General features: G+C 41.9%; 1 protein-coding gene across 6 annotated transcripts in view; it reads right to left on the bottom strand.

The window, feature by feature from the left end:
• The window catches only part of LOC133569202 (sodium channel protein type 4 subunit alpha-like), a 347269-nt gene that overhangs the window by 68700 nt on the left and 256161 nt on the right, over nt 1-22408 (bottom strand). For all 6 annotated transcript variants that reach the window (XM_061921424.1, XM_061921423.1, XM_061921421.1 and 3 more), the window contains exons 15-18: nt 20200-20320; nt 19872-20110; nt 3589-3762; nt 3349-3510 (exon numbers count right to left, since the gene is read on the bottom strand). In XM_061921424.1, the coding sequence (XP_061777408.1) occupies nt 3349-3510; nt 3589-3762; nt 19872-20110; nt 20200-20320 (696 nt within the window). The remainder of the gene's footprint in view (nt 1-3348; nt 3511-3588; nt 3763-19871; nt 20111-20199; nt 20321-22408) is intronic.

Here is a 22408-nt window from a genome sequence, read left to right on the forward strand (position 1 = left end):
GTCCCACTGGATGTGAATTCTCCCTGCCCACTGGGTGTGAGTTTTCCTTGCCCTTTTGTGGGTTCTTCTGAGGATGTCGTAGTCGTAATGATTTGTGCAGTCCTTTGAGACATTTGTGATTTGGGGCTATATAAATAAACATTGATTGATTGATTGAACTTTTAATCAGAAGGGTTCAATCGCTCTCCTGTGGTAGTTTGAAGCCGACATGACAAACGCGCTCAGAGGAGATAATGTTTGAAAAAAAGCGAAACATTTTTAGCCAACTTTTGTATTGAAGGGGGAATTGCAAACTTCCTGTTGATTTTAGCTGGGAGGTTTGAAACCTACGTAGTGGTTTTCATTTCATGTTTCTACGACGTTCCTACTGGAAGTTACAAGCAGTTGTGTCTGTGTTTTCTTCCTAGGAGCAGTTTTGTCTGTGTTTTATTCCTAGTCAGTGTATGAAATCTCATGTTCGTCCTTCGTTTTCGAAGATGACCAGGTGACTTCACGTTGATTTGTGTGTACGATCATGGCTGATGAGGCCAATCCTTGCACGGAATGACCGGCTGCAATGAGGGCAGGTTATGGCTGGCTGAGAGGGAGGAACAGTCTCTTGTCTTGCGGAGCTGTCGCTTCTGTTCGGCTTCATGGATCCGTTTTTCCTCGAAGTCTGCTACACCGTGCCAGACTGCAGAGCGCCAGTTTGAACGGTGTTGGGCAACGGCTTCCCAGGTCTCTGGGTCCGGACCACAGCCCTTGAGACTGGTTTTTAGGGTGTCCTTAAAGCGTTTCCGCTGTCTGCCGCGTGGTGCAGTTGGGAACGCTTGAGGATGACATAGACCAGGGGTGCCCATTACGTCGATTGCGAGCTACTAGTCGACCGCGGGGGGTGTGTCAGTCGATCTCCAGCCAGGCTTTTAAAAAAAATAGACCTAAAAATTAGTGATCATCAATCTTCACCAAGACGTCACTTAAATGACATTCACGGTACCGGAGGGTCTTGTGAGATGACGCTGGCTGCTGCAAGATCATTATTATGAAAAAATGACCGAGAGGAAGGCGAGAAACACTTTTTATTTCAACACTCTCGCGCCGTACCTTCTGTCAAAACTCTAAAGGCCGACTGCACATTTCCTATCTTCACAATAAAAGCCCTGCTTCATGCTGCCTGCGCTAACTAAATACAGAGTCTCGGAAAGCTGGCGTGCACAAGCGATCCCTCAGAAAGCTGGCGTGCACATCACTTGTGCACGCCAGCTTTCCGAGACTCTTATTTTGTTAGCGCAGGCAGCATGAAGCAGGGCTTTTATTGTGAAGATAGGAAATGTGCAGTCGGCCTTTAGAGTTTTGACGGAAGGGACGGCGCGAAAGTCTGTTGGAATAAAAAGTGTTTCTTGCCTTCCTCGCTGTCATTTTTTCATAATAATGAACTGGCAGCAGCCAGCGTCATCTCACAAGACCCTCGGGTGCCGTGAATGTCAATCAAGCAAGCTACGGAATTTGCCGCCAATGTTTTTCTTGTAAAGTGTATGGAAGCTGGATGAATTAGATGCCAAAAAACAACCACTTTCATGTGGTATTGTACAGAAAGGACAACTTTTTTTCTCCTCCATTTGAAAATGTGGGCGTTATCATCATTACTGTCTGATTCCAATCAATGCAAGTCATCAGAATCAGGTAATACACCAACTTATATTCTTGTCTTCGTGAAAGAAAGACATCTATATGTGTTACACATGCTTGTATTATCATTAAACACATTTAACTTGTTTACAAAAATGTCTCTTTCATAAATAAATAAATATAAATGATATATATAAATGAGGTAGATCCCTTCGAGTTCGTCAATTGAAAAGTAGCTCGCCTGCAGAAAAAGTGTGGGCACCCCTGGCATAGATGCTCTCCATCTCAGCCCTGTGGAGGACCTCAGTGTCTGGGATCTTGTCCTGCCACCTGATATTGAGCAGCTTCCTGAGGGATCTCATGTGGAAGGCGTTGAGTTGTTTAGCATGCCGGCTGTATACAGTCCAGGTCTCACAGGCACAGACTTAGACCTAGGTATGAAATCTAGGTCTAAGTCAGACCTACATAGAGGTTTTTGTTTCATGTTTCTACGACCTTCCTACTGGAAGTTAGAAACAGTTTTGTCTGTATTTTCTTCCTAAGGGGCACGAGAGCGCAATTTTGAGTTTCGGGTGAGAATCAGCACCTCCAAGTCCGAGTCCATGGTTCTCGCCCGGAAAAGGGTGGAGTGCCATCTCCGGGTTGGGGAGGAGACCCTGCCCCAAGTGGAGGAGTTCAAGTACCTAGGAGTCTTGTTCACGAGTGAGGGAAGAGTGGATCGTGAGATCGACAGGCGGATCGGTGCGGCGTCTTCAGTAATGCGGACGTTGTACCGATCCGTTGTGGTGAAGAAGGAGCTGAGCCGGAAGGCAAAGCTCTCAATTTACCGGTCGATCTATGTTCCCATCCTCACCTATGGTCATGAGCTTTGGGTCATGACCGAAAGGATAAGATCATGGGTACAAGCGGCCCAAATGAGTTTGGGTCTCTCCCTTAGAGATAGGGTGAGAAGCTCTGCCATCCGGGAGGAACTCAAAGTAAAGCCGCTGCTCCTTCACATGGAGAGGAGCCAGATGAGGTGGTTCGGGCATCTGGTCAGGATGCCACCTGAACGCCTCCCTAGGGAGGTGTTTAAGGCACGTCCAACCGGTAGGAGGCCACGGGGAAGACCCAGGACACGTTGGGAAGACTATGTCTCCCGGCTGGCCTCGGAACGCCTCGGGATCCCCCGGGAAGAGCTGGACGAAGTGGCTGGGGAGAGGGAAGTCTGGGTTTCCCTGCTTAGGCTGTTGCCCCCGCGACCCCACCTCGGATAAGCGGAAGATGATGGATGAATGGGTTTTGTTTTTTTGATTGGATCGTAATTTCCGCCAGTCCTGGTGTGTGTCTCAAATTTGGTGAGTTTTGAAGCATCTTAAGGGGGTCGAATTACAGCCCAAAGAGGCAGCGGTATAATAAAGAATAATTATAAAAACTTACAAATTCAATAGGGTCGTCTCTCCCAAAGGTGAAGTGAATTATATTTATATAGCGCTTTTCTCTAGTGACTCAAAGCACTTTACATAGTGAAACCCAATATCTAAGTTACATTTAAAGCAGTGTGGGTGGCACTGGGAGCAGGTGGGTAAAGTGTCTTGCCCAAGGACACAACGGCAGTGACTAGGATGGCGGAAGCGGGAATCGAACCTGCAACCCTCAGGTTGACCGAGCTATACCGCCCCTTGTTTTATTAGGGACATCGGTCCCAGAACAGAACCCTGGGCCACACCACAAAACAGGTTGGACACTTTCGGACATTACATCATAGTTCTTCCCAAAGAGTTGCATGCCGACCACGGCGAAGATAAAGACGATGATGGCGAGGACCAGCGTGAGGTTGCCCAGAGCGCCCATGGAGTTCCCGATGATCTTGATGAGGGTGTTGAGGGTGGGCCACGAGCGAGCGAGCTTGAAAACACGCAGCTGAGAAAGAGAGAGAGAGAGAGAGAGAATTGAGTTTGATGGCTTCCACTGTGAAAGCGTCTCGGCGAAGGGCTTCACCAGGCGGAATGAGCGCAGCACGCTGAGGCCCTCCACGCTGCCCAGGCCGAGCTCCATGAGGCTGAGACACACGATGATGCTGTCGAAGATGTTCCAGCCCGTCTGGAAGTAGTAGTACGGGTCCAGAGCGATGATCTTCAGGAGCATCTCTGCCGTGAAGATGCCTGAGAACACCTGGCGGGTGGAGAAGAATTTCAAAAAAAAAAAAGAAGCCTGACGACAAAAGTCCCCTTTTTATTTTTAGAGCCGCGGCTCCAGTCGATCCTGATGCTGCGTCATCACTGTGTGAATGAACTAAGTAACTTTGTTTCCATGGCGACATCATGCTGATCACTGCGAAAATTAGGTGAGCTTGTAAAAAGCACTTTGCTGGTGGAAAGTGGAACACGTGTTTTTAAAACGTGTCCAATGAAAAGCGAGCTCGCAAGACTTAAAGCAGGGGTGTCCAAACTTTTTCCACAGAGGGCCGCACACGGAAAAATTCAAGCATGCGGGGGCCATTTTGATATTTTTCATTTTCAAACCATAACAAAATAAATTGATTTTTTTTTTAATCCTTAGGGCTCCTGGGGAGCATAGAACAGTGGTTCTCAACCTTTTTTCAGTGATGTACCCCCTGTGAACATTTTTTAAAGTCAAGTACCCCCTAATCAGAACGAAGCATTTTCGGTTGAAAAAAAAAAAGAGATAAAGAAGTAAAATACAGCACTATGTCATCAGTTTCTGATTGATTAAATTGTATAACAGTGCAAAATATTGCTCATTTGTAGTGGTCTTTCTTCAACTATTTGGAAAAAAAGATAAAAATAAGTAAAAACTTGTTGAAAAATAAACAAGTGATTCAATTATAAATAAAGATTTCTACACATAGAAGTAATCATCAACTTGGGGATTGTAATAGAGATCCATCTTAACATTTTTCACAAAAAAAGAAATCTTTAACATCAATATTTATGGAACATGTCCACAAAAACATCTACCTGTCAACACTGAATATTGCATTGTTGCATTTCTTTTCACAGTTTATAAAATTTCATTCATATTCTGTTGAAGTATTATTCAATAAATATATTTATAAAGGATTTTTTAATTGTTGCTATTTTTAGAATATTTTTGAAAAATCTCACCTGCCCCTTGGCATACCTTCAAGTACCCCAGGGGTACGCCTACCCCCATTTGAGAACCACTGGCATAGAGGGTCTCAGTCACTAAAATGTTAAAAATAAGTCAAATTATTATTATTTTTTATTATTAAATGCTTACAGTAAATCTCTATATCAACTTGAGGTTGATATAAAGCAGCGTTTCTCAAAGTTTGGTGGGGAATAGAGACGTGACAGGTGGGGGCGCCAGGAATGGGAGGAAATTTCACTTTAATTTTTAATTCTTATTTTTGTTATTATATTCTTAGATTTTTTTTTCACAACCCCATTTTCTATACAAACTGTAAATCACTTTGTGATTGTGTCTGTGAAATCCGCTATATAAATTAATGTAAATTACTTATTTTTCTTGTAGGCTTCAAATTTCTAGGTCGGAGCGAAAGTTTGACAGACGCAACAGTCAGTGACTAATGTGGGCGGGGCTAAGCGGAAGAAACCTTCGCGCGAATGGGTAGCAGCAAAATGAAAAGCTGTCCCACTGTCAAACGACACAGTTGCGAGACGTATATGCGACATTGCAAGTGATCTTGAGGAACAACTCGTAGACAAATTTAATGCCAAAAAAACGGAAATGCTGATTATCGGTCCTGCTAGACACCGACCTCTATTTAATAATACAACTTTAACATTTGACAACCAAATAATAAAACAAGGTGACTCTGTAAAAAATCTGGGTATTATCTTCGACCCAACTCTCTCCTTTGAGTCACACATTAAAAGCGTTACTAAAACGGCCTTCTTTCACCTCCGTAACATCGCTAAAATTCGCTCCATTTTGTCCACTAAAGACGCCGAGATCATTATCCATGCGTTTGTTACGTCTCGTCTCGATTACTGTAACGTATTATTTTCGGGTCTCCCCATGTCTAGCATTAAAAGATTACAGTTGGTACAAAATGCGGCTGCTAGACTTTTGACAAGAACAAGAAAGTTTGATCACATTACGCCTGTACTGGCTCACCTGCACTGGCTTCCTGTGCACTTAAGATGTGACTTTAAGGTTTTACTACTTACGTATAAAATACTACACGGTCTAGCTCCATCCTATCTTGCCGATTGTATTGTACCATATGTCCCGGCAAGAAATCTGCGTTCAAAGGACTCCGGCTTATTAGTGATTCCTAGAGCCCAAAAAAAGTCTGCGGGCTATAGAGCGTTTTCCGTTCGGGCTCCAGTACTCTGGAATGCCCTCCCGGTAACAGTTCGAGATGCTACCTCAGTAGAAGCATTTAAGTCTCACCTTAAAACTCATCTGTATACTCTAGCCTTTAAATATACCTCCTTTTTAGACCAGTTGATCTGCCGCTTCTTTTCTTTCTCCTATGTCCCCCCCTCCCTTGTGGAGGGGGTCCGGTCCGATGACCATGGATGAAGTACTGGCTGTCCAGAGTCGAGACCCAGGATGGACCGCTCGTCGGGACCCAGGATGGACCGCTCGCCTGTATCGGTTGGGGACATCTCTACGCTGCTGATCCGCTTGAGATGGTTTCCTGTAAACGGGACTCTCGCTGCTGTCTTGGAGCCACTATGGATTGAACTTTCACAGTATCATGTTAGACCCGCTCGGCATCCATTGCTTTCGGTCCCCTAGAGGGGGAGGGGGTTGCCCACATCTGAGGTCCTCTCCAAGGTTTCTCATAGTCAGCATTGTCACTGGTGTCCCACTGGATGTGAATTCTCCCTGCCCACTGGGTGTGAGTTTTCCTTGCCCTTTTGTGGGTTCTTCCGAGGATGTTGTAGTCGTAATGGTTTGTGCAGTCCTTTGAGACATTTGTGATTTGGGGCTATATAAATAAACATTGATTGCTTGATTGATTGAAATTAAAAGAAAATCGTTTTGCTTTACAAGTGGACATAGCTACTGGAGGCAATAAAGACTGCCTGTTCATCGCATACGTGATACGTCCGCTTTTGTGAATGGCGAGTCACTGTGCGAGGGTTTGCTGTTTTACAAATACAAAAAAAACAGAGCCAGTGCTGATGGCTGTTCAAGATAATGGACATTTTCCTCAAAGAACTAGACCTTAAATGGGAAAACTGTGTGGGGTTTTGCTCTGATGGCGCACAGACCATGGCAGGGTCAGGAAACGGGCTGCAGGTTCTAATAAAGAGGGTTGCGCCAAATGCGCATTGGACACACTGTCAATCACCGGGAAGCACTCGTGTCAAGGCAGCTCAGCCCCGAACTCAATGAGGTTTTAACAGATGTTGTGAGCGCGGTAAATTTGATCAAAACACGAAAAAGTGGCGTTTTAATTAATTTATTATTGAACTTGATGCAAGTTATTTGATTTATTATTGAACTTGATGCAAGTTATTTGATTTATTATTGAACTTGATGCAAGTTATTTGATTTATTATTGAACTTGATGCAAGTTATTTGATTTATTATTGAACTTGATGCAAGTTATTTGATTTATTATTGAACTTGATGCAAGTTATTTGATTTATTATTGAACTTGATGCAAGTTATTTGATTTATTATTGAACTTGATGCAAGTTATTTGATTTATTATTGAACTTGATGCAAGTTATTTGATTTATTATTGAACTTGATGCAAGTTATTTGATTTATTATTGAACTTGATGCAAGTTATTTGATTTATTATTGAACTTGATGCAATTTATTTGATTTATTATTGAACTTGATGCAAGTTATTTGATTTATTATTGAACTTGATGCAAGTTATTTGATTTATTATTGAACTTGATGCAAGTTATTTGATTTATTATTGAACTTGATGCAAGTTATTTGATTTATTATTGAACTTGATGCAAGTTATTTGATTTATTATTGAATTTGATGCAATTTATTTGATTTATTATTGAACTTGATGCAAGTTATTTGATTTATTATTGAACTTGATGCAAGTTATTTGATTTATTATTGAACTTGATGCAAGTTATTTGATTTATTATTGAACTTGATGCAAGTTATTTGATTTATTATTGAACTTGATGCAAGTTATTTGATTTATTATTGAACTTGATGCAAGTTATTTGATTTATTATTGAACTTGATGCAAGTTATTTGATTTATTATTGAACTTGATGCAAGTTATTTGATTTATTATTGAACTTGATGCAAGTTATTTGATTTATTATTGAACTTGATGCAAGTTATTTGATTTATTATTGAACTTGATGCAAGTTATTTGATTTATTATTGAACTTGATGCAAGTTATTTGATTTATTATTGAACTTGATGCAAGTTATTTGATTTATTATTGAACTTGATGCAAGTTATTTGATTTATTATTGAACTTGATGCAAGTTATTTGATTTATTATTGAACTTGATGCAAGTTATTTGATTTATTATTGAACTTGATGCAAGTTATTTGATTTATTATTGAACTTGATGCAAGTTAGATTTATTATTGAACTTGATGCAAGTTATTTGATTTATTATTGAACTTGATGCAAGTTATTTGATTTATTATTGAACTTGATGCAAGTTATTTGATTTATTATTGAACTTGATGCAAGTTATTTGATTTATTATTGAACTTGATGCAAGTTATTTGATTTATTATTGAACTTGATGCAAGTTATTTGATTTATTATTGAACTTGATGCAAGTTATTTGATTTATTATTGAACTTGATGCAAGTTATTTGATTTATTATTGAACTTGATGCAAGTTATTTGATTTATTATTGAACTTGATGCAAGTTATTTGATTTATTATTGAACTTGATGCAAGTTATTTGATTTATTATTGAACTTGATGCAAGTTATTTGATTTATTATTGAACTTGATGCAAGTTATTTGATTTATTATTGAACTTGATGCAAGTTATTTGATTTATTATTGAACTTGATGCAAGTTATTTGATTTATTATTGAACTTGATGCAAGTTATTTGATTTATTATTGAACTTGATGCAAGTTATTTGATTTATTATTGAACTTGATGCAAGTTATTTGATTTATTATTGAACTTGATGCAAGTTATTTGATTTATTATTGAACTTGATGCAAGTTATTTGATTTGTTATTGAACTTGATGCAAGTTATTTGATTTATTATTGAACTTGATGCAAGTTATTTGATTTATTATTGAACTTGATGCAAGTTATTTGATTTATTATTGAATTTGATGCAAGTTATTTGATTTATTATTGAACTTGATGCAAGTTATTTGATTTATTATTGAACTTGATGCAAGTTATTTGATTTATTATTGAACTTGATGCAAGTTATTTGATTTATTATTGAACTTGATGCAAGTTATTTGATTTATTATTGAACTTGATGCAAGTTATTTGATTTATTATTGAACTTGATGCAAGTTATTTGATTTATTATTGAACTTGATGCAAGTTATTTGATTTATTATTGAACTTGATGCAAGTTATTTGATTTATTATTGAACTTGATGCAAGTTATTTGATTTATTATTGAACTTGATGCAAGTTATTTGATTTATTATTGAACTTGATGCAAGTTATTTGATTTATTATTGAACTTGATGCAAGTTATTTGATTTGTTATTGAACTTGATGCAAGTTATTTGATTTATTATTGAACTTGATGCAAGTTATTTGATTTATTATTGAACTTGATGCAAGTTGTTTGATTTATCATTGAACTTGATGCAAGTTATTTGATTTATCATTGAACTTGATGCAAGTTATTTGATTTATTATTGAACTTGATGCAAGTTATTTGATTTATTATTGAACTTGATGCAAGTTATTTGATTTATTATTGAACTTGATGCAAGTTATTTGATTTATTATTGAACTTGATGCAAGTTATTTGATTTATTATTGAACTTGATGCAAGTTATTTGATTTGTTATTGAACTTGATGCAAGTTATTTGATTTATTATTGAACTTGATGCAAGTTGTTTGATTTATCATTGAACTTGATGCAAGTTATTTGATTTATCATTGAACTTGATGCAAGTTATTTGATTTATTATTGAACTTGATGCAAGTTATTTGATTTATTATTGAACTTGATGCAAGTTATTTGATTTATTATTGAACTTGATGCAAGTTATTTGATTTATTATTGAACTTGATGCAAGTTATACCACAGCAGCACAATTACTTTATTTCATATTGAACTTGATGTTATTTTACGTTATTGAGTTTGAATGTATACAACTTGATGTTACTTGATGTTCAATACATTTGAAAATGTTAAGCTTGGCATTAGCGTTCTTTTTGGGCGATGGGGGCAATTGGGGCTTGAAAACTCCCCCTTGTCCAAAGTGGGGGATGACAAAAAAAGTTTGAGAACCACTGATGTAAAGTAAAACAAATAAGGTTTTATGCCTTTTCTGTCAAAGACAACTTTGTTTTTTTATAGTAAAACTGAAACATGCAGTATTTAGATGGATAGATAGTACTTTATTGATTCCTTCCGGAGAGTTCATTTATTTAGCGATTAAAGCCCTCCAAGATCAATAATGCAGGACACCATTGATTTGAATTATTTTATATTTTTGAGTAATCACAGTGAAAAGTTAAATAAAATCCTACTAAATATATTTGAGATCCGAAAGGTTCCCCACTCATAAAGTGATGCATTTTCATTAGTTGTTTTTTTTTTAACTTTTAACACTTAAATTTCAAGATCAACTTCCGATATATCTGTCGATTTTAAGTTTGAACTATTATTTTGTTTGTTTTATGCTCTTTTGTCAAAACTTTGATGTTTTTATATGGCAACCACACAACATATGCAATATTTTTTGCACATTTAAAAGTGATAATTTTTAAGTAATAATTCATTATAACATGGATTTTTTTATCTTTTTTTTTTTTGAGCAATAGAAAAAAAAAGAAAAAGCTGCCTTTATGGCAGCTTTGTGTTAACATTGCCACTTTTTCTCATTAGATGTCACTTCATTCCACTTTTTTTAAATCCATCCATCATCTTCCGCTTATCCGAGGTCGGGTCGCGGGGGCAACAGCCTAAGCAGGGAAACCCAGACTTCCCTCTCCCCAGCCACTTCGTCTGGCTCTTCCCGGGGGATCCCGAGGCGTTCCCAGGCCAGCCGGGAGACATAGTCTTCCCAACGTGTCCTGGGTCTTCCCCGTGGCCTCCTACCGGTTGGACGTGCCCTAAACACCTCCCTAGGGAGGCGTTCGGGTGGCATCCTGACCAGATGCCCGAACCACCTCATCTGGTTCCTCTCCATGTGAAGGAGCAGCGGCTTTACTTTGAGTTCCTCCCGGATGGCAGAGCTTCTCACCCTCTCTCTAACGGCGGAGGAAACTCATTTGGGCCGCTTGTAAATAAATGATAAATGGGTTGTACTTGTATAGCGCTTTTCTACCTTCAAGGTACTCAAAGCGCTTTGACACTACTTCCACATTTACCCATTCACACACTGATGGAGGGAGCTGCCATGCAAGGCCAACCAGCATCCATCAGGAGCAAGGGTGAAGTGTCTTGCTCAGGACACAACGGACGTGACAAGGTTGGTACTAGGTGGGATCTGAACCAGTGACCCCCGGGTTGCGCACGGCCACTCTACCACTGCGCCACGCCATCCCGTGATCTTATCCTTTCGGTCATGACCCAAAGCTCATGACCATAGGTGAGGATGGGAACGTAGATCGACCGGTAAATTGAGAGCTTTGCCTTCCGGCTCAGCTCCTTCTTCACCACAAAGGACCGATACAACATCCGCATTACTGAAGACGCCGCACCGATCCGCCTGTCGATCTCACGATCCACTCTTCCCTCACTCGTGAACAAGACTCCTAGGTACTTGAACACCTCCACTTGGGTCAGGGTCTCCTCCCCAACCCGGGGAGACCCTGTTTTTAAATGTTTTTTAAAATTTTTGCAATACTATCAATTTTGCAATTTTTGCAGAATGTGTGGCGGGCCGGTAAATAATTATCTGTGGACCGCAAATGGCCCCCGGGCCACACTTTGGACACCCCTGACTTAAAGGTTCATTTTGTGAACTCCGTTTGTTGTTGTTGTTGTGTGCACCTCTCAAAAGCAGAGGCGTACACTTGCTGCTGTCACCAGAGGTCACATGACACCATGCACACAGTGCAGCGTCAACATACCGCTTCGTCTTCCTCTTCTGTGAACGCTGCAAACTTTCAAGCCATTCAGGTCTGAGAGGGGGGAAAATCTGAGTCATGGTGCCTTGACCGAAAGAGCGGCATCGCGAAATTGTTAACTGGATAAATCCTGTAATCCTCGCAGACGTTTGCATCGCTTTTAGCTCGCCTTTCAGCCTGTGTGTGTGTGTGTGTGTGTGTGTGTGTGTGTGTGTGTGTGTGTGTGTGTGTGTGTGTGTGTGTGCCAAGGGATCATGTCGGGACATGACTGTGCTGACACAATCAAAGTCGATAAAAGTTGTGCAACGCGCAAACATGTTCATATACCATATTTTTCGGACTATAAGCCGCTACTTTTTTTCCTACGCTTTGAACCTCGGGGCTTATAAAACGGTGCACCTAATTCATGGGGTTTTCTGCGCTAGGAATCATTATATGATATGGGGGCGGTATGGCGTAGTGCAGGGGTAGGGAACCTTTGGCTCTCGAGCCAGATGTGGCTCTTTTGATGACTGCATTTGGCTCTAGGATAAATCATAGCTGACATTGCTTAACATGATAAGCAATGAATAATTCCGCTGGTAATCACAGTGTTAAAAAATAAGGTTCAAAATATAAAACATTCTCATACATTTTAATCCTGTCAGGTTCGTCCCTGACAGTTTGGTTAGGTTTGAGTTTTTCCTCTGTGTCTTTGTTTCCTGTCAGCGCTTTAATTTTGGTTATTTCCTGTTTTTTCTCCCTGAGCGCTGTTTCCCTTCAGATGCGGCTGATTGGCACCTGACCACACCTGGTGTCAATCAGCCAGGTACTATTTAAAGCTGGCTTCCCCTCCAGTCAGGGCTGGATTATTGTCACCACTACCTGTCAATGTCATTAATACTTATCGTTGTAGCTGTGTCTACTTCTGTTCACTCTGCTCATGTCATAGTTCCTTCCTGTCACGGTAAGTGTGTTTGTTTCTAGTCCACAGTTAGCCTTTGTGCTAGTTTTTGTTCATAGCCAAGTTTGTTCTCCGCCTTGTGCGCGCCTTTTGTTTGTTATTGTTTTAGTTTTAAATTAAATCATGTTTACCTGCACTATGCCTGCCGCCTTCTCTGCATCTTGCGGTTCGTCGACAACTCAATGTGACAACTGTGCAGTTATAAAGTCTGTTCAGCTGATTGGAGAGCAGAGACTTCTGTTTTGTTTGATCAGCCGTTTTACTGCCGTGTTTGGAAACAATTAAGGTATGTAAATAAACATTTACAAATATCTTTCGTTCTGATATACATCTGCGACTTACTTTAGTATCCGGTGTGACTAATATATATAAAAATATGAATTTCTTCTAAAATTTGGTGGGTGCGGCTTAAATACCGGTGCGCTCTTTAGCCCGGAAAGTACGGTATACAACATACAATGTAGCAAGTGATGACTCCTGTGGAAGACCGGCACTCTGATTTAAAAACATCATGGCCGCTGAGCTAATGCTACCTAACCTGCTGAAAAACTTCCATCCATCCGTCCATTTTCTTCCGCTTATCCGAGATCGGGTCACGGGGGCAGCAGCCTAAGCTCCTCCCGGGGGGATCCCGAAACGTTCCCGGGCCAGTCGGGAACGCCTCTGGTGAGGGCGTTTTCCCGCTCCCTCTTTCTCCCAGCTTGCTCCCTTTGTTTTTGTCTTGTCCGAGCTTTTTCGAAGCCTCTTTCTTTACACTGTCCTCAAATCACCCCCGAGAACACCCTTAATGATGGACGCTTTTGACCTCCCTCCCTCCTATACACACACACACCCCACGCCCCCGCCATCACCACCGTTTGCGAGTTTGTCGTGATTAAATGTAACGTGTTTATGTGTGCATTGCACAAAGGTTTTCTTTCCACTCCAGACTGGGTCCCCTTAGGAGCCCAGTCTAGATTGTATTTTTTTTACTCATCCTTCCCCAGCGCTTTTGACCTCCCTCCCTCCTATACACACACACACACACACACACCCCACACCCCCGCCATCACCACCGCTTGCGAGTTTGTCGTGATTAAATGTAACGTGTTTATGTGTGCATTGCACAGAGGTTTTCTTTCCACTCCAGACTGGGTCCCCTTAGGAGCCCAGTCTAGATTGTATTTTTTTTACTCATCCTTCCCCAGTGCTTTTGACCTCCCTCCCTCCTATACACACACACACCCCCGCCATCACCACCGCTTGCGAGTTTGTCGTGATTAAATGTAACGTGCTTATGTGTGCATTGCACAGAGGTTTTCTTTCCACTCCAGACTGGGTCCCCTTAGGAGCCCAGTCTAGATTGTATTTTTTTTACTCATCCTTCCCCAGCGCTTTTGACCTCCCTCCCTCCTATACACACACACACACCCCACACCCCCGCCACCACCACCGTTTGCGAGTTTGTTGTGATTAAATGTAACATGTTTATGTGTGCATTGCACAGAGGTTTTCTTTCCACTCCAGACTGGGTCCCCTTAGGAGCCCAGTCTAGATTGTATTTTTTTTACTCATCCTTCCCCAGCGCTTTTGACCTCCCTCCCTCCTATACACACACACTCACACCCCCGCCATCACCACCGCTTGCGAGTTTGTCGTGATTAAATGTAACGTGTTTATGTGTGCATTGCACAGAGGTTTTCTTTCCACTCCAGACTGGGCCCCCTTAGGAGCCCAGTCTAGATTGTATTTTTTTTACTCATCCTTCCCCAGCGCTTTTTACCTCCCTCCCTCCTATACACACACACACACACACACACACACCCCACACCCCCGCCATCACCACCGCTTGCGAGTTTGTCGTGATTAAATGTAATGTGTTTATGTGTGCATTGCACAGAGGTTTTCTTTCCACTCCAGACTGGGCCCCCTTAGGAGCCCAGTCTAGATTGTATTTTTTTTACTCATCCTTCCCCAGCGCTTTTGACCTCCCTCCCTCCTATACACACACACACACACACCCCACACCCCCGCCATCACCACCGCTTGCGAGTTTGTCGTGATTAAATGTAACGTGTTTATGTGTGCATTGCACAGAGGTTTTCTTTCCACTCCAGACTGGGTCCCCTTAGGAGCCCAGTCTAGATTGTATTTTTTTTACTCATCCTTCCCCAGCGCTTTTGACCTCCCTCCGTCCTATACACACACACCCCCCACACCCCCGCCATCACCACCGCTTGCGAGTTTGTCGTGATTAAATGTAACGTGTTTATGTGTGCATTGCACAGAGGTTTTCTTTCCACTCCAGACTGGGTCCCCTTAGGAGCCCAGTCTAGATTGTATTTTTTTTACTCATCTTTCCCCAGCGCTTTTGACCTCCCTCCCTCCTATACACACACACCCCCCACACCCCCGCCATCACCACCGCTTGCGAGTTTGTCGTGATTAAATGTAACGTGTTTATGTGTGCATTGCACAGAGGTTTTCTTTCCACTCCAGACTGGGTCCCCTTAGGAGCCCAGTCTAGATTGTATTTTTTTTACTCATCCTTCCCCAGCGCTTTTGACCTCCCTCCCTCCTATACACACACACACACACACACACACACACACACACACACACACACACACACACCCACACCCCCGCCACCACCACCGTTTGCGAGTTTGTTGTGATTAAATGCAACGTGTTTATGTGTGCATTGCACAGAGGTTTTCTTTCCACTCCAGACTGGGTCCCCTTAGGAGCCCAGTTTAGATTGTATTTTTTTTACTCATCCTTCCCCAGCGCTTTTGACCTCCCTCCCTCTCATATACACACACACACCCCCCACACCCCCGCCATCACCACCGCTTGCGAGTTTGTCGTGATTAAATGTAACGTGTTTATGTGTGCATTGCACAGAGGTTTTCTTTCCACTCCAGACTGGGCCCCCTTAGGAGCCCAGTCTAGATTGTATTTTTTTTACTCATCCTTCCCCAGCGCTTTTGACCTCCCTCCCTCCTATACACACACACACACACACCCCACACCCCCGCCATCACCACCGCTTGCGAGTTTGTCGTGATTAAATGTAACGTGTTTATGTGTGCATTGCACAGAGGTTTTCTTTCCACTCCAGACTGGGTCCCCTTAGGAGCCCAGTCTAGATTGTATTTTTTTTACTCATCCTTCCCCAGCGCTTTTGACCTCCCTCCGTCCTATACACACACACCCCCCACACCCCCGCCATCACCACCGCTTGCGAGTTTGTCGTGATTAAATGTAACGTGTTTATGTGTGCATTGCACAGACGTTTTCTTTCCACTCCAGACTGGGCCCCCTTAGGAGCCCAGTCTAGATTTTATTTTTTTTACTCATCCTTCCCCAGCGCTTTTGACCTCCCTCCCTCCTATACACACACACACACACACACACCACACCCCCGCCATCACCACCGCTTGCGAGTTTGTCGTGATTAAATGTAATGTGTTTATGTGTGCATTGCACAGAGGTTTTCTTTCCAGTCTAGATTGTATTTTTTTATTCATCCTTCCCCAGCATTTACATTTTTCTCATCTTTTACGGGGCGCCTCTTGGCAACCAATCAGCGTTCCTGTTCTGTAACCCTGTACACTGTTTCTTTGTCTAATCTTGAACAGGTTTGTGCTGTAAACAAAAAAATTGTTGTACTTGTTGTAATGACAATAAAGACCGACCTACCTACCCCAGGCCAGCCGGGAGACATAGTCTTCCCAACATGTCTTGGGTCTTCCCCGTGGCCTTCTGCCGGTCGGACGTGCCCTAAACACCTCCCTAGGGAGGCGTTCGGGTGGCATCCTGACCAGATCCTCGAACCACCTCATCTGGCTCCTCTCCATGTGGAGGAACAACGTGTTCCTCCCGGATGACAGAGGCTTGTCACCCCTATCTCTAAAGGAGAGCTTGTGATCTTGTCCTTTGGGTCATAACCATACTTGCCAACCTTGAGACCTCCCATTTCGGGAGGTGGGGGGCAAAATTTACAGGCAACATACCCCTTCCCCTCCGAACTCTCCTAGATAAAGTGAAATCCTTGTTTCCATTCGTTTTGGAACTTGCAAGCGTATTTCTTCATTTTGCTCGTTGACGGCGTCGCCGTGGCTGTAACTTCCTCGTTCTTCTGCTTCGTCTCCTTGTGTGTGCAGTTTTTTATTAAAATCCGTAGATGTTGTAACGTGATTGGGCAGGCAAGTTGTTTATAAAGCGGGAAAGCGGACGTGAAAACAGGCTGTCCCCACTCAGGTCCGCATGGCGCTGAATTTCAGGAGTCTCCCGGAAAATCCGGGAGGGTTGGCAAGTATGGTCATAACCCAAAGCTCATGACCGTAGGTGAGGATGGAAACGTAGATCGACCGGTAAATTGAGAGCTTTGCCTTCCGGCTCAGCTCCGTCTTCACCACAACGGATAGATACAGCGTCCGCATTACTGAAGACGCCGCACCGATCCGTGTGTCGAGCTCACGATTCCACTCTTCCCTCACTCGTGAACAAGACTCCGAGGTACTTGAACTCCTCCACTTGGGGCAGGGTCTCCTCCCCAACTTGGAGATGGCACTCCACCCTTTCCCGGGCGAGAACCATGGACTCGGACTTGGAGGTGCTTCACACTCGCCTGCAAATCAACTTCTCTTTTTTGGTCTAAAACTGAGCTTAAAGGCCTACTGAAAGCCACTACTAGCGACCACGCAGTCTGATAGTTTATATATCAATGATGAAATATTAACATTGCAACACATGCCAATACAGCCTTTTTAGTTTACTAAATTGCCATTTAAAATTTCGAGCGGAAGTATCCTGCTAAACCGTCACGGTATGATGACGCATGCGTGTGACGTCACGCATTTTGTTCCAGCACCGTTCCCAGCTATAAGTAGTCTGCTTTCATCGCATAATTACACAGTATTCTGGACATCTGTGTTGCTGAATCTTTTGCCATTTGTTCAATTAATAATGGAGACATCAAAGAAGAAAGCTGTAGGTGGGAAGCAGTGTATTGCGGCCGCCTTTAGCAACACAAACACAGCCGGTGTTTCATTGTTTACATCCCCGAAAGATGACAGTCAAGCTTTACTATGGAACAGAGATGTCAAGCGAACATGGTTGGATTGGACCACACACACAAAGTACAGTGTATTATGCAGCGATCATTTCGAAAGATCGTGTTTCTAAGAGGGTCCCTTGCGAAGGGCAGAGATGGGCATTGCCACCACCCGTCGACTGGTGCTGAAGAAAGGTGCGGGGCCGACCTTCAGGTTGTACAGGTACGACCATATAATCTCACTAAAACACTAGTAACACAATAAGCAGATAAGGGATTTTCCAGAATTATCCTACTAAATGTGTCTAATAACATCGGAATCACTCCCACTGCCCTCGTCTTTTTTTTTCTTCGTAGTCCTTCACTCTCACTTTCCTCATCCACGAATCTTTCATCCTGTGTGTAAGTGTCTATATTAGCCTACCACCCGTCGACTGGTGCTGAAGAAAGGTGCGGGGCCGACCTTCAGGTTGTACAGGTACGACCATATAATCTCACTAAAACACTAGTAACACAATAAGCAGATAAGGGATTTTCCAGAATTATCCTAGTAAATTTGTCTAATAACATCTGAATCGCTCCCATTAGTGCTTCACTCTCACTTTCCTCATCCACAAATCTTTCATCCTGTGTGTAAGTGTCTATATTAGTCTACCACCCGTCGACTGGTGCTGAAGAAAGGTGCGGGGCCGACCTTCAGGTTGTACAGGTACAACCATATAATCTCACTAAAACACTAGTAACACAATAAGCAGATAAGGGATTTTCCAGAATTATCCTAGTAAATGTGTCTAATAACATCTGAATCGCTCCCTCTGCCCTCGGCTTTTTTTTTTTTTTTCTTAGTCCTTCACTCTCACTTTCTTCATCCACGAATTTTTCATCCTGTGTGTAAGTGTCTATATTAGCCTACCACCCGTCGACTGGTGCTGAAGAAAGGCGCGGGGCCGACCTTCAGGTTGTACAGGTACAACCATATAATCTCAATAAAACACTAGAAACACAATAAGCAGATAAGGGATTTTCCAGAATTATCCTACTAAATGTGTCTAATAAGATCGGAATCACTCCCACTGCCCTCGTCTTTTTTTTTTTTTCGTAGTCCTTCACTCTCACTTTCCTCATCCACGAATCTTTCATCCTGTGTGTAAGTGTCTATATTAGCCTACCACCCGTCGACTGGTGCTGAAGAAAGGTGCGGGGCCGACCTTCAGGTTGTACAGGTACAACCATATAATCTCAATAAAACACTAGTAACACAATAAGCAGATAAGGGATTTTCCAGAATTATCCTAGTGAATTTGTCTAATAACATCTGAATCGCTCCCACTAGTGCTTCACTCTGACTTTCCTCATCCACGAATCTTTCATCCTCGCTCAAATTAATGGGGAAATCGTCGCTTTCTCGGTCCGAATCGCTCTCACTGCTGGTGGCCATGATTGTAAACAATGTTCAGATATGAGGAGCTCCACAACCCGTGACGTCACGCGCACATAGTCTGCTACTTCCGGTACATGCAAGGCTTTTTTTATTAGCGACCAAAAGTTGCGAACTTTATCGTCGATGTTCTCTTCTAAATCCTTTCAGCAAAAATATGGCAATATTGCGAAATGATCAAGTATGACACACAGAATGGACCTGATATCCCCGTTTAAATAAGAAAATCTAATTTCAGTAGGCCTTTAGCGGAATTGACAAACTGTGCATGTGTGTGAAGTGAAGTGAATTATATTTATATAGCGCTTTTCTCTAGTGACTCAAAGCACTTTACATAGTGAAACCCAATATCTAAGTTACATTTAAAGCAGTGTGGGGGGCACTGGGAGCAGGTGGGTAAAGTGTCTTGCCCAAGGACACAACGGCAGTGACTAGGATGGCGGAAGCGGGAATCGAACCTGCAACCCTCAAGTTGCTGGCACGGCCACTCTACCAACCGAGCTATGCCGTGTGTGTGTGGGCACGGGCAGGTGTGAACACACAAGCTGGCGGGCCTTTCACGCCTCAGGTAAAGCAACGACCATATTGCCTGAAGCATGCAAACAGCTAACTCGGCACCAGCTGTATCGATGTTTGGTTCCATTGGCGAGGGTCCCCTACCTGGTTCCCGATGCTCAGCATGCGGTTGAACTCCTCGGTCATGGGGTAGTGCTCCATGGCCATGAAGAGGGTGTTGAGGACGATGCACATGGTGATGGCCAGGTCCAGGAAGGGGTCCATCACCATGATCTTCACCAGCCGCTTCAGCTCCAGCCAGAAGGGGGCGCACTCCCACACCAGGTAACGGTGGGCGAAGACGTACCAGCACGGGTGGCATTTCTTGTGGGCCTCCTCCAGCTCTGATTGAGCCACCCCAAAAATATGTCAGGCCTAAACACACTCCTTCAAAAAAAAAAAAAAAAAAGGCAAGTTCTACGGCGGTGCTCACCCTCCATGGCGTCCGTGAGGTGGCTGGTGGCGCTCGGCGCCCTCCCTCGCTGCTCGGAGCCGTGCGTGGATGAGGGCCGAGGAAGTAGCACGGTGCTGAGCTCCGTGGAGGAGGTGGGAACCTGGGAGGGGACGCACGGACATGGTCAGGCGGCCGCACACGTGCGCACCGCACCAAACAACATACATGCACGCCGCGTGAGCTGACCGGCCTTTGTTACCGTGGTGATAACATTGTGCACGCCAAACACACGCTTGACCTGACGTAAATCTTTACTTTCAATCAATCAATGTTTATTTATATAGCCCCAAATCACAAATGTCTCAAAGGACTGCACAAATCATTACGACTACAACATCCTCAGAAGAACCCACAAAAGGGCAAGGAAAACTCACACCCAGTTTTTGTGTGTGTGTGTGTGTGTGTGTCGCCAAGGAAACGGGTAAGCAGCTGATGATTGATTTTCAGTGATTCCAAGAAATCACGGCTGACTGTGTGTGTGTGTGTGTTCTTGTATTTATACCCTTCTTGAGACATCAACAAAGAAAAGTAGCTTCCATATGAGGAGGTGTGAACAAGTTGTTTCTGTAATATCGCAATATTTTCTCGTAAAATGATTACTTTTTTAATGTAAAATTATTACTTTTTAATGCAAAATGGTGACATTTGTCATATAAAATTCAGACTTTGTGTGTCGGTTTTAAAAGTGCTCCCCCTCTGGTCAACATATGAAATAACAAATGTGTGTAAGAAATGGAAATGCGCCCCCTTTGGCCAAAACTAATTTAAAAAAAATGGTATATAGAGACATACTGTATAACTTAAAGTAAACAATGAAGATTAAAAAACAATTACAACCAACAAATTTTCTCCCAATGTGTCGACTTTTTTCCCATACAATTGGGAACAATTTGTCATATTCTTTCTGTTTCTGTAATATCGCAATATTTTCTCGTAAAATGATTACTTTTTTAATGTAAAATTATTACTTTTTAATGCAAAATGTTGACATTTGTCATGTAAAATTCAGACTTTTTTTTTTTCAAATTGACTGTGTGTCGGTTTTAAAAGTGCTCCCCCTCTGGTCAACATATGAAATAACAGGTGTGTGTAAGAAATGGAAATGCGCCCCCTTTGGCCAAAACTAATTTAAAAAAAAAAAGTATATAGAGACATACTGTATAACTTGAAGTAAACAATGAAGATTAAAAAACAATTACAACCAACAAATTTTCTCTCAATGTGTCGACTTTTTTCTCATACAATTGGGAACAATTTGTCATATCCTTTCTGTTTCTGTAATATCGCAATATTTTCTCGTAAAATGATTACTTTTTTAATGTAAAATTATTACTTTTTAATGCAAAATGGTGACATTTGTCATATAAAATTCAGACTTTTTTTTTTTCAAATTGACTGTGTGTCGGTTTTAAAAGTGCTCCCCCTCTCGTCAACATATGAAATAACAAGTGTGTGTAAGAAATGGAAATGCGCCCCCTTTGGCCAAAACTAATTTTAAAAAAAATAGTATATAGAGACATACTGTACAACTTAAAGTAAATAATTAAGATTAAAAAACAATTACAACCAACAAATTTTCTCACAATGTCTCAACTTTTTTCTCATACGATTGTGAACAATTTGTCATATTCTTTCTGTTTCTGTAATATTGCAATATTTTCTCGTAAAATGATTACTTTTTTAATGTAAAATTATTACTTTTTAATGCAAAATGGTGACATTTGTCATATAAAATTCAGACTTTTTTTTTTTTTTCAAATTGACTGTGTGTCGGTTTTAAAAGTGCTCCCCCTCTGGTCAACATATGAAATAACAAGTGTGTGTAAGAAATGGAAATGCGCCCCCTTTGGCCAAAACTAATTTAAAAAAAATAGTATATAGAGACATACTGTATAACTTAAAGTAAATAATGAAGATTAAAAAACAATTACAACCAACACATTTTCTCCCAATTTGTCGACTTTTTTCTCATACAATTGGGAACAATTTGTCATATTCCTTCTGTTTCTGTAATATCGCAATATTTTCTCATAAAATGATTAACTTTTTAATGTAAAATTATTACTTTTTAATGCAAAATGGTGACATTTGTCATATAAAATTCAGACTTTTTTTTTTTCAAATTGACTGTGTGTCGGTTTTAAAAGTGCTCCCCCTCTGGTCAACATATGAAATAACAAGTGTGTGT

The sequence above is a fragment of the Nerophis ophidion genome, linkage group LG15 (genome assembly GCF_033978795.1).
Source record: "Nerophis ophidion isolate RoL-2023_Sa linkage group LG15, RoL_Noph_v1.0, whole genome shotgun sequence".
Taxonomy (NCBI): Eukaryota; Metazoa; Chordata; class Actinopteri; order Syngnathiformes; family Syngnathidae; genus Nerophis; species Nerophis ophidion.